Below are 12,853 nucleotides of genomic sequence, written 5' to 3' on the forward strand. Positions count from 1 at the left end.
TCCCGCCTCAACCTGGCGGCGTTTCAGTTGCCAAGGCAACAGAGGGACGTATCAGCGCGAGGCCCAATCAGCGTCCAGGGGTGCAGCGTAAAGGAGGCCAATCAGATGCGAGGACCTTTCTGGCACCGATTTAAAATGAGAGCTTCCACTTCCTGTTTGGTTTTCGTAACAGCTGAAGAAAACAACATTCACACATCTCCGTCCATGCGATAGATAACGTTAATAATCTATTAGTTTAAACGTCTTCAGCGGTTACGGTTGGAGTTCAAGACCGGATAACGTTGGTGTTTATTGTGAATCTACGTTAATAGCGTCTTTTAACGTTAATTAACGTTAGATTGTTTCTGGAGATGCCTTCCCGTGCTGAAGACTATGAGGTTTTATTCACCATAGGCTCGGGTTCTTATGGTAAATGCCAGAAGATAAGGAGGAAATCCGATGGCAAAGTAAGTAAATGTTTACCACTTTCCTTTTTTTTTGCATGGTGTGTGTGTGTGTGTGTGTGTGTGTGTGTGTGTGTGTGTGTGTGTGTGTGTGTGTGTGTGTGTGTGTGTGTGTGTGTGTGTGTGTGTGTGTGTGTGTGTGTGTGTGTGTGTGTGTGTGTGTGTGTGTGTGTGTGTGTGTGTGTGTGTGTGTGTGTGTGTGTGTGTGTGTGTGTGTGTGTGTGTGTGTGATTTGAGAGATTATAATGGCTATAACTCTCTTACACACACTCTTAAACTAGCCTTGACTCCAGACTGTCGTAGATGAATCATGTATTTTATATGCAAATGTCAAAATCAATCAAATGCATCAACCATAGTGGGGGCAGCCCTCTATTCAGAAACACCCCTACTTAGAAACGCCACTATTCAGAAATGCCCCCACTGAGGTTAGGGTTATGGTTTAGGTTAGGGTTGGGTGACACCTCTATTTAGAATAATGGAAGTCAATCTTCTGAATAGAGGTGTGTAACCTAACCTATGATAGTCTTGATCCAAGGCTACATATAAACAGTGTACTCATTGTTACATGGCAGGGTTTAAGGGTGTATAACAGGTGACATTCTTTGTGGAACAAGCTAGGTTGTGTTAATGCGTGGGGCTCCTTTGTGCTACAAGCAGCTTGTTGTGTTCTGGAGGAATGCTTGTCTCCACAGCAACTGCACACTGTACGTTGCCAGCATCAGCAGGCATTCTAGTAGTTTTATGGGAGCAGAGTTCAGACCAGTGGTTTTCAGACTAAGGTTAATGATTTTTCTATTAATGTTTTCACCAGTAAGTTTGCTATCCAAAATTCAACCCACATAAGTTTCCTCTGGACCAGAGCTAGGTTACCTCTTATTTACTTTATGTGATCCGATTACACGGTCCCCAACTCTCTGTAAAACAGGAGTCTTCAATGTTTTCAGGCCAGGGACCCCTTAGCTGAGAGAGCGATAAAGCAGGGACCCCCACTACATATTGTATAAAATTGTGTTGCAGAAGAAAGATTTTCATAGATTTCTTTGACAGCTTAGACTTGTTTGACAGCACTGTCAACCTGATGGAGTAATGTGTATTTACAGACATTCAGACACCACTTGAACCGTCAAATACTTTAGTCTGCTCTTCTTTTCCAAAAATAGACATATAAATCTAAACACTAGGCGTTGTAAGCTTGTAGATCTGCTATCTTTGGGTAATGTTCCACTCAGAATAGGGATGCTAGGGTTCAAGTGGTTAATGTATAAAACATGATCATATCACACAAAGATTTGGCGGACCCCCTTTAGTAACTCTGAGGACACCCTAGGGGTCCCGGACCCCCTGTTGAAGACCTCTGCTGTAAAAGACTCACTGAAGGATTACGTTTTTTCTCAGGTGTAATGACAGTTTGTTATAGCTATAGCTGAGAGGGCTCTTAAAATATGAGGGGCCTTTTAAACATGCAATTTGTTCTTGTTTAAGACCAGCTCTGAACTAACTGCATTAGATGTATTTGGAACACAGGTTCTTCTTTTTCAATTTCCTGAAAAGTAACAGTTTTTTGGACATGGATGGGTTTCCACCCCGATGCTGACTATATAGTAATGTTTAAGCTGTTTTGGTTGTCAACAGACTCTAGTATGGAAGGCGCTGGACTATGGCACCATGGGCGATGTTGAGAAGCAGATGCTGGTGTCAGAGGTCAACCTCCTGAGGGAACTGAGACATCCCAACATCGTCAGATACCACGACCGCATCATCGACAGAAGCAATACCACCCTGTACATTGTCATGGAGTACTGTGAGGGAGGAGACCTCTCCAACCTCATCTCTAGGTGCATCAAAGAGAGGTGAGATTTAATCAGTAGGACTGCATCATCAATCGAAAGTCACAATTTTATGTTTCAGTCGTGTATGTTACTGTCAAACGCCTCAGCATTACACTTTTTCTTTTTTCTTTTTTTGTTATTAAGCGGGCAATCGGATACAAGGCTTTGTGGCAAGCTCTGACGTATCCCTGGCTACTATAGAGTGTTCGTTCAGTAACATGAGCCTCCCTGTCTCCAGCCTTTTAGTAAACTATGAAATGCATAGTCAGGTTGGGATACCTTTTTTATCCAATCAGGTTTGAGACCTAGTACAGGATAGACACGTGAAATTGGAAGTGATGGCACAAAGAAATGATTGGAAGTGGAATGCTATAGAATTGACTAATATTTTCAGTTTATTTAAGAGCTGGCACGAATTGGAGACCCCTGTTACTGAACAAACACTCTATATATAGCAAAGATTAATATCAGTTATTCTGCTAAATCTATCCCTGCAATTGTGCCATTTCTCCATTACAGCATCTTTAATGTGTGTTTAAATATCTCCAGGCGCTATCTAGAGGAGCAGTACATCCTGCGGGTCATGGCACAACTGGCTCTGGCACTGAAAGAGTGTCACACACGCAGCGACGGCGGCGTGACCGTCCTCCACCGCGACCTGAAGCCGGCCAACGTCTTCCTGGACGCCAAGCAGAATGTCAAGCTGGGAGACTTTGGGCTGGCCAGGATCCTCAACCACGACACCAGCTTTGCCAAGACGTTCGTTGGGACACCTTATTACATGTCTCCAGTAAGTGTTCCATGTTTCCACATTTATTTTACAGACATATTTTCTTGATTTCAGGAGACTATAAGGGACTTTTCACATGATGTGCTGTCGGGGCAGCAAAAATAGTGAAGTGGTTAAGCGTGTCTGGGTTTTTTAAATGTTTAACCAATAAAAAGTATTAAAAAGTGCTTGTGACAAAATTAAAAGCTACATTGCATTCCTTGAAACAAAGGTTATTTTTTTTATGTCCTGAAAAGTAATGTTTTTTGGATATACAAGTTTTCTACCCGACAGCGACAATTTAATCTAGTCTTTTTTAAACTAACCGAACAGAGTCCTCTTCAGATGGAACAAGAGAAAAAGGACTGGGTTCTTTTTGCTTTCACATTGTCAGTTCATTTGAAGCAGGACTCTATTCTCTTTCTGGTCAACTTCTGCTCTGATGGGGCCTAATATCTAAAATGGAGCCTAATAACTGAAACTGGCCGTAGAGCATTTATTTTGATTATTGGTGCTAGTAATATGTCCCAGTGTTTGATGCCAATAACACAATTGAAATCTTTAATCACAGTAATCAATTTACTTCTGCCTCTCTACCTACTCGGCTACGGCTGCCTGTAGCCGAGTGGTAATCGTTTAATACCGTAGCTTTTCTACATACACGCCTAGTCGCTTACATATTACCATCTTTTCTTTTTCAGGAGCAAGTCAATCGGTTGTCTTACAACGAGAAGTCTGATATTTGGTCACTCGGATGTCTGCTGTATGAACTTTGCGCATTATTGTACGTTTCTTTTACTATATATATATTTTTTTTTTACAAAATTCTTTTACAAGTTGGTCTGTCTAGAATCTGACACTTGTACGTTCCTCTCTCGGTTAGGCCTCCGTTCAACGCTTATAACCAACAGGACCTGGCCGAGAAGATCCGAGAGGGCAAGTTCAGACGGATCCCTTACCGATACTCTGAGGAGCTCAACTCCCTGCTGTCCAGAATGCTGAACGTTAAGGTTAGAGAGGCTAGTGTCTGCTCAGTGGTGTGCTGTTTCTACCGATGGAAAATTATGTTCTGTTCTTAACCCAGCTCCCACTGTTGATGTCCATATAGTTGGTCGTTGATCAGACCTTCGACGTCCTCACAAAATCGCACTTCTTGCTAGGGATCGGGTATCATGATTGGTTATCGATTACCAGATTTAAATGTTGATACCCAACCCTTACTTCTTGCACTGTAAAGTGATTGTCCGGTTTCATTGGACGAGCACAGTGTAACGGTGTGGCTTTTTGGTTTTCAGGACTATCAGAGGCCATCGGTGGATGCCATCCTTGACAATAAATTGTTGGCAGAGGTGATCGTCAAGGAGCCAGGGTTCCTCCTACACAGGTATAGAAAAATAGGGAATTTGATTTGAGCAGTCTAGATAAGTATGGGGGGAATATAGAAAAATACGTTTCCAGATGTCCCAATTCTTGTTTTCCTAAATATAAAATTCTGAATTTCAAAAAAATTTGATCAGTTTGGCATTTCTAAAGTTGATGGAACCCTGTGTAGGAACGTCCTTGAGGAGCACAGGAAGGTGCAGGGTCGCAGGCGCTCTGACGAGGCTGCAGCCGTGCCCCTGCAGAAGCCTGTGGAAGCGGCCCCTGCTTCAGCCGTGGAGCTCCGCATGAAGGAGAAGCTGCTGATGGACAGAGAGACGGCGTTGAAAGAACGCGAGGAGCGACTGGAGCGTGAGTGTTTTTTATTGTCATTTATCTCTCCACGCTCCATGAGGCGACAGTGTTGCTTGCCAAGATGTACTGATCTATAAGCTAACAATGTGTCGCAACCATGACGCAGAAACCTTGCATCTCCATATTTTCAACTTTTGTGTTTTTGAAAATAAATGCCCCAGCCTACTAGTACTTCATCATACTACAGTGTCAGACAACATTTTTGCGTAGTATTAACAAGAGCTTGTGACTAAATAACTACAATGGATCCATTGGCACGCAGGTTCTTTTTTTCCGGATCTTGACATGCATATTCCCGACAGCGACGACGATATGATAACTTTTGTACGTTATGTGTTATGGCCAAAAGAAGGCATATACTTTACTTTATTTGTTTATTTAGACGGGACAATGCATATTAATGAACACTACATGAAAGCAATGTAAATAAGCCGGAATTAGCAAGAATGCTAAATTTCATCCGTAGTCCCCACATGAAGACAAAACAATACATACCAACAAACAGTAACCCTACATTAGGAGAGGGCGCCTAAGAACATACATACATACAAATACTATTTTCCTCAACCAAGAGAAAACAACAAAACAACACATATTACTAACAGTACCCTACATTAGAAAAGAAAAGTTAAAAATATACGTACATGACATGAGCTGTACTCTTAAAACTATACATGGTCACAGGTTTGATTGTCAACTAACCATTTTTTTAGATTGAACTTGAAGGATGGAAATGACAAACAGTCTCTTATTGTTAGAGGTAGGCCATTCCAGATTGAACATCCCTGCACTGAAAGGGTGTTTTTTCCAAAAGCGGTTACCCGGTACGGTACTTCGCAATCCCCTCTAGTGATTGCTCTAGTATTGAGTCCTCTATCGGGCTTCCTTTTTATGAATTCCTTTAGGGGAGGTGGGCATAGACCATTTAGGGTCTTATATATGATACTGACCTGTTTAAATACCTTAAAATTAGCGAAACTCAAAAAACGGTACCTCTGAAGAATATTACAATGGTGATATGAGCGGGGTTTCCTATCGAATACCTTAAGCGCACTCTTATATAGCTGTTCAATGGGTTTGAGAATCGTTATACCTGTGCAAGACCAGTTTGTGAAACAGTACTCAATGTGTGATTGGATCATGCATTGGAGATAAGATTTAGCAGCACTAACTGCCAAACAAGGTCTGATTTGTTTAAAGTTCTGAAGGTTGAACTTGATTGTGTTTGTAACCTTTTTTACATGTTTTTTAAAGGTTAGGGTTGAGTCTAACATGACCCCGAGGTACTTGAACTCTGGCACAAGTTCAAGTTCCTCTCCACCCAGAAACACATTTGATGACTCCATCACAACTGGTCTTTTGGAAAAAGCCATGCAGACCGTCTTTTTTGCATTCAGGAGCAGGCATGAGTCTGTAAGCCAGTCCTGAACGCTGGTCAGAACAGAAGTTAAAACCGTTGACACCTCTGCATAGCTCTTTCCATGAGTCAGTATAACCGCATCATCTGCGTACATCTGGATATGTACATCTTTACATACATCAGGTAGGTCGTTTATGAACAGAGAAAACAGAATTGGTCCTACTATTGATCCCTGGGGGACACCAACCGAGCAAGTGTGATAAGGAGACTTGATGCCATTTATGCTTACACACTGTTCTCTATTTGATAGGTATGATGTAAACCATTTGATGGCCTCTGGGGACAAGTTGAAATGTGTTAGTTTGGACAAGAGGACCTGATGGCTGACAGAGTCAAATGCTTTCTTGAAATCTAAAAATACTGCCATTGCGCATGGGGCCTTGTTCAAAGCACACTTTAACTTTTCAATGAATAAGCAATTTGCTGACTCAGTGGAGTGGAAGGCTCGAAACCCAAACTGCATAGGATGCAGAGGGGTGTAGCCTTTGTCTAGATGTTTAACAATAGACTTTACAATCCACTTTTCAGCCACTTTTGATATAACAGGTAAGATGCTTATGGGTCTATAGTTTGATATGTCCGTTTTTGAGCCAGATTTGAATATAGGTGTTATAACAGCAGCTTTCCACTGAGTTGGGACAGTGCATTTTCTTATGGACAGATTTACCAGATGTGTGATTGGTGCCACCAGAGAGACAATATTTGTTTTAAGAAAGTTTGTGTCAAGCCCGTGTGCATCTTTAGCTTTGGATGCTTTCAGTGATCTGACAATGTTTGTCACCTCGTTTTCTGTGACTTCCTCCAAATTAAAAATGGGGAGATCATTTTGAACAGGGCGTGAAACAAACTTAGAGGGTCTGAACAACTGTGTGATTTCATACACAGAGTTTAGAAAAAACAGCATTAGATTGCTAGCAAGCGTGTGGGGATCTTTCACCAGGACATTATCTATTTTAAGTTCTAAGTTGTTATTATCCTGCTTATAGTATTTCCCTGTCAGTTTATTTATGTATTCCCACACTTTTTTTCCATTTCCTCTGGCACTCTCTATGATGGAGATATAAAATCCAGCTTTAGCCCTCCTTAAGAAATTTGTGACTTTGTTTCTAGCATGTGTGAATAGCTGTCTGTCCGTTGTCAGGCCAGATTTTAATGCCTTTTTAAGCAGTAAATCTCTGGTTTTCATTTGATCTCTACATTTTTTATCGACCCAAGGTAGAGTGATTTTTCTCCCTTTCCTCTGGTTACCACCTCTGGTGAAAGATTCCATTACCCTGCCAATTTTGGAAAGCAGGATATTACATCCGGTCTCAACATCATCACATGAGTGTAGATCATCCCACTCAAGCCCTTGTAGGGCAACCTCAAGGCTATGTTGCAGATGTTTTGGGATTGTTTTGACTATAGGCTGGGACTGAGCTTTGCTAAACGCCTGTTTTGAGAGTTTTCTGGAAAAGAATATTATGTCCTTAATATTAGTCTGTAACTGTACTATATTTTCTAAAATGGCTAAAGAAAAAAACAATATTCATTTTAATACCATTCCTCTCTACCACCCACATCACCAGTCACACTTGGGTGTCTGTTGTTGTTGTGATTTGTGACGACATTATTATTCTTCAACAAAAACAAACTTGGGCGGCGCCGCCGGTGAGATTAGATATGACATGTTTTTCAAGAGAACCGTCAACCAAATCAGGTCACAGGTTTAGATATTGTATCCAACGCCTTTTATAAATGGCCTGATATGGCCCCTCTGGTGAAATGGGAGCAACTACTGTCAGGTGGAAACCTTGTATAAAAAGATGTGTTCCAATGTAGTTATTGTTGCGTAGCACTTTTGTACGATGAAGTATTTGGTTGTTTACCCCCCCAAAGAAACCCCATAAGATTTTGATATATGGACATACAAGGTTTCTGCCCGACGGCAGCAATACAGTATGTCTGCTATATGATCTATGCAAAGCCCTGTATTCACTGCATGTAATATGATGATGTTGTTGGTTGTTTTGGTCTTGTGCTCATCACAGGAAGGGAAAAGGAGCTGTGTGTTCGTGAGCAGATGGTGGATGACAAAATCACAAGGTGAAACCAGGAACGAATTTCCTTGCTTGATTATTATAGAACAATCATCTTTTGTTCCTGTTGTCTGGGAACACCGATGTTATGTCAACATGTCTTTCAGTATAGATCACCAGGGGACCTAAAGGACTCTTTTGGTCTGGAACTCTTGAGTCTACAAATGGATCCAAATGGACACATAACATTCCATTTGTAAACTCTCAAGAGTTGAATAACCACTGAGAATGTAGATTGGGATCCCAGAGATTAAAATAATTGTATTCAATAGGGATCAGTGGCTTAATGCATATTAAACTATTAAGCAATAAGCATCCATGATATTAAATGGGTTGAGAATTGAGTTGTTGGTTTGTCTTCTGTGTGTCTTACTGGTACCGTGTTTGCTTGTTTTCAGAGCCGAGAATTTGCTAAAGAACTACAACCACGTACAACCGACAAGGCAGCGGAAGGCCCTGGCTCCCTACTTCCCTGACCTGTCTGAAATAGGTATGGTCCACCGAGACCCCTGCCAAGTCCGACCCCTGAGCCCCCGGAACAAGAAATGAGCGATGCTGCAGCTCATTAATTTGACGGCGTCAGCTGTTTTGAATCTAAAAATGCATTTGAATGTGTTTGTATATTTTAACTTGTGTAAATAAAAGTTTTATATTTTTTTTAACGTTTTTAATAAAAAGACAAATCTCAAGCAAATCTGGAGTGGTGGCAAGTTGAGGGGGAGAGACTTGCATGACAAAACCATGACTAATAAAAGTCTCAGCCTGAGAAATCTTATTCTATGATATGTAATTGTGAATATGATTGAAAGATAATGCGTGTCATTGGAGCTTTTATTTGCTTAGTAACTTGGTACTGTCTGCTCCTAGGTGTGGGGCTCTCTCCTGGCAAGAAGAAGGTCCATTTTGCAGGGGACAGCAAAGAGAACCACGGGGCTGATCGACACGAGCTGAATCTAAAGAAGACCCATGTCTACGTCCCAACTCTGGACCAAGTGGAGAGAACCTACACGTTAAAGAGTCAGCAGCTCCTGGGCTTTCGCTGAACGTTTGTCTGTTATGTGACCAAAGACTAACTATTAAAACTACTGAGAATGTGTGGTGCTAACGCACAATATAGGGCTGGACGATATCCTACGACTTGAAATCAATGTGTTATGTTTTTCTACTTTGGCCTTCATTATCATGATTAATGTTGTGCTGTGATTTAAAGTGAAAATGGCAGCTTTATGAGTATGTAGATTGGCTATTTTTGTATGCCGCCATTGTACAACAAAGTATAATACAGGGCTTCCTTATTATTCGATTAACCTACATGAGCACGATTGTCAGTTATTGGTCCTAAATATCAGCTTTGATATATATTTTCCGTTAATGGTCGGAATGACCATTCTATGTTGAGAAACTTTTTTTTAAAATTGTATTTGAAGACTTGTTATAGTGGTAGCTGATGGTACTATATATTGGAAACTAGCTGTTTCAATGTTCTGTTATATTTATTGCTTGTGCTGTAATGGGTCGTTTAAAATGTATATACTGTATAACTGAACCACAGTGGCGTACGTATTTTAGAAGTAGACTGAAGTACAGTAAATGACACTAGTGGTGATCTGTGAAGGAAATTGTGGTAGGTGTTATTCTACCTTTGTTACATGAATAACATGTATAGTTGGGATTGTGTTCATATGTTATTAAAGGCAGCTGATTTGATGTGATGAATACATTTTTATATGGCCCTTTTCTAGATACTCTGTTGCTTTCCATGACCAACAAAAACAACTTTATTAAGAAAACGTGTTAAAATTGTCAAAACTATAAAGCAAACAAAATCATTAAAATTAAAAGGGAGATTTGAAATAGGTGGGGAATGCAAGTCTATAGAGGTGGGGATTTAAACCAGACAAGCTTTGAAGTGAGCTGGGAGGGGGCTGCAACTGATGCTTGTCACATGATGTTACTTGAAATAATGGAGGGTCCCTGCCCTGGACCTCACTTTAACAACCACTGATTAAAAGCAAAACATGGACCCCAATCTTTCAGAGAAGTTCAAAAGAACACATTCCTTGGTGTTAAACACATCCCAATGTCTTGGTTGGTATCCTGCAGAATGAGAGGCATTTCGAATAACAAAGACTCTCACACATTTTGGTGACTGTATGTTTTCTGTTTTGAAGTTACCAGCTTTTGGAGCATTGTGCTCACTAACAGTTTGGGCTCCTCCGATGTGAGAGAATACAAGGTCCTTGGCTTGAGTCAACTTTTGATCTGTATACATACCTGCTACCACCAGGGGTCATCAGTTTCCCTTTGAATAGATTTCAAGGATCCCGCATTCATAATGCCTAATAATTAGAAAGGTAAAGGGTGACAAGCGATAATGTCAGCCTGACATTGTCAGGTAGGTTATCAGAAAATAAAAGGACATAATTAATAACCAGCTGTAATTAAAATGATTTGAACGAATGAATAGTCCATATAATGGGGTCACAGAGATAACAAATTAAATAAAAAATAATAATCAAAATGAAAAAGATTGAGGATGACTGTCTTAGAAAAATGTTTTATTTATTATTATTATTTTCTTCTTTTTCATTTTAACATTTCTAACACTCACATCAAGCATACTGCTTTCTGAAAAATGTGAAGTGGCTACCCATCTTAACAAGACCTTTACCACCACAGCCCTTTCACTGGTCAAAAGACTGGTTGCCCCATCTGGGCAGTATGGTGTAGAATTTGTTAAAAAAAACACTACAAAAAACTGGGGATTAGCAAAGATAGTTTTAAACTTGTGACAACTGATGAAGTGTTTAAAAAATTGAGCGCCCTACCTCAACACAAGGCCACAGGCCTTGATAAAATTCCTGCTAGATTTCTTAGAGACTCAGCCGCCTCCATTGCTCCAATCTTTACCCATTTAATTAACCTATCAATCGAACAGGGTCATGTCCCCCAGGACTTCAAACTAGCTAACGCCCCTGCATAAAAAAAGGTAGCAAACTAGACCCTGGCAACTTGGCTCCATATCCAAAGTCATGGAAAAAATAGTCTACGAACAGATTGCAAGATATCTCGATGAGAATAATCTGATTTACGAGTTCCAATCTGGATTCAGAAAATCCCATTCCACTGACACATGCCTTCTCTATTTGACTGACCAAATCAAAAGCGGATGATTGATGGCAAATATAGCGGCATGGTCATGATGGACCTCCAGAAGGCATTTGACACCGTAAATCACTCTATTCTGATTGAGAAACTAAAAGCTATCAGTCTTGACAGCGCAGCAGTGAGTTGGATGCAGTCTTACCTGGTGGGGAGGGAACAGGTGGTGGAGGTGAACGGTATCCCGGTCTCTTTGACTACGGAGTCCATGTATGGTATCGGGACGGGGGTCCGCTCACTATCCCGACTATCCGCTGTTCCGAGATGGTCGGCAGGTTAGTTACTTAGCGTCGGCAGGTTAGTTACTTAGCGTAAGGCAGGTTAGTTACTTAGCATAAGGCAGGTTAGTTACTTAGCGTCGGCAGGTTAGTTACTGAGGTAAGGTTTACTGAGGTTAGGTTTAGGGTTGGGGGTAGAGTTAGGGTTATAGTTTTAGTGTCGGAATAACGGCCCGTCGGCACACTGCTGCGGACCCATCGGGACGCCCTAGCCTAGCTGCAGCTAGACATTCCCACACATGTTAAAACAAGGAGAGGATAAATATCTACTAGTTACTAGTTAGCTGCATTACTATATAGGCTGGCCCCAGGCTAGGGACGCCCCACAAGCCCTAAAAACTAAGCTCCAAACAGCCCAAAACAAACCAATTAAGGTCCTGCTTAACCTTCCCTATCAGACTCACCTCACCACTACTAACCAGTTAAGAGTGGGGTGGCTCAGAGTAGATGACAGAGTACAGCAACTTGCAATGGGCCTGTTGTACAAGATACACTACTACACCACTAAGATACCCATGTACCTGGCAAAATACTTTATAAAAGTTAAGGATGTCCATAATTACAACACCAGAGGTAGCGGCTAGCGCCACAGATCACGTTCAACCCAGAGTCACCTCAAAGAAAGGGTCAAACTCGTTCTTCTGCTACCACAAAAATGTGGAACGCCTTACCGAAGGCCTTAAAGGAGTCACTAGCATCCTTTAAAATCGCCCTGAAAAACCACTTACAGGCAGCAGCCGTTCGCAACTGGTAAAAACACACATAGCCCAGCCCTACCCTCCCCTGACCTTGACTAGCTCTGGTCCATAGCGTTAGTGGAGTTCTGAGAACTCCACTAACGCTATGGACCAGAGCTAGACCTTGACCTACTGTATGTTTTTATTTTTTATTTTTAAATTGTTTCCCCCTTTTTTTCATGACTATATCTACTGCATAGTGCTGTGTTCTATCTGTCTGTCATTCAATGTTATATGAGATACTTCAATGGTTTCCTATGGAAATAAGCTTAGTCTTTTCTAGGATCTCCTTTCAGTAGACCTTGTACCAGTGAACTGTACCATCATGAAACTGTACTTTTTCCTATGCAAACTTCTAATAAAGTCTTCAATCAATCAATCAATCAAAATGCATTCATTG

General features: G+C 41.1%; 1 protein-coding gene across 1 annotated transcript; it reads left to right on the top strand.

Annotated features, from left to right (window-relative positions):
• Positions 1 to 350: 350 nt before the first annotated feature.
• nek2 (NIMA-related kinase 2) lies at positions 351 to 9,319 on the top strand (the record flags this gene model as incomplete). The annotated part of the gene is made up of 10 exons (XM_080744953.1): positions 351 to 446; positions 2,079 to 2,296; positions 2,825 to 3,065; positions 3,746 to 3,828; positions 3,928 to 4,054; positions 4,340 to 4,428; positions 4,597 to 4,775; positions 8,229 to 8,283; positions 8,675 to 8,766; positions 9,144 to 9,319. 10 exons carry the CDS (start codon positions 351 to 353, stop codon positions 9,317 to 9,319), a joined length of 1,356 nt encoding a protein of 451 aa, XP_080601079.1.
• Between the last annotated feature and the right edge of the window lie 3,534 nt (positions 9,320 to 12,853).

The sequence above is a fragment of the Nannobrachium achirus genome (genome assembly GCF_963921795.1).
Source record: "Nannobrachium achirus genome assembly, chromosome: 16".
NCBI classification, from domain to species: Eukaryota; Metazoa; Chordata; class Actinopteri; order Myctophiformes; family Myctophidae; genus Nannobrachium; species Nannobrachium achirus.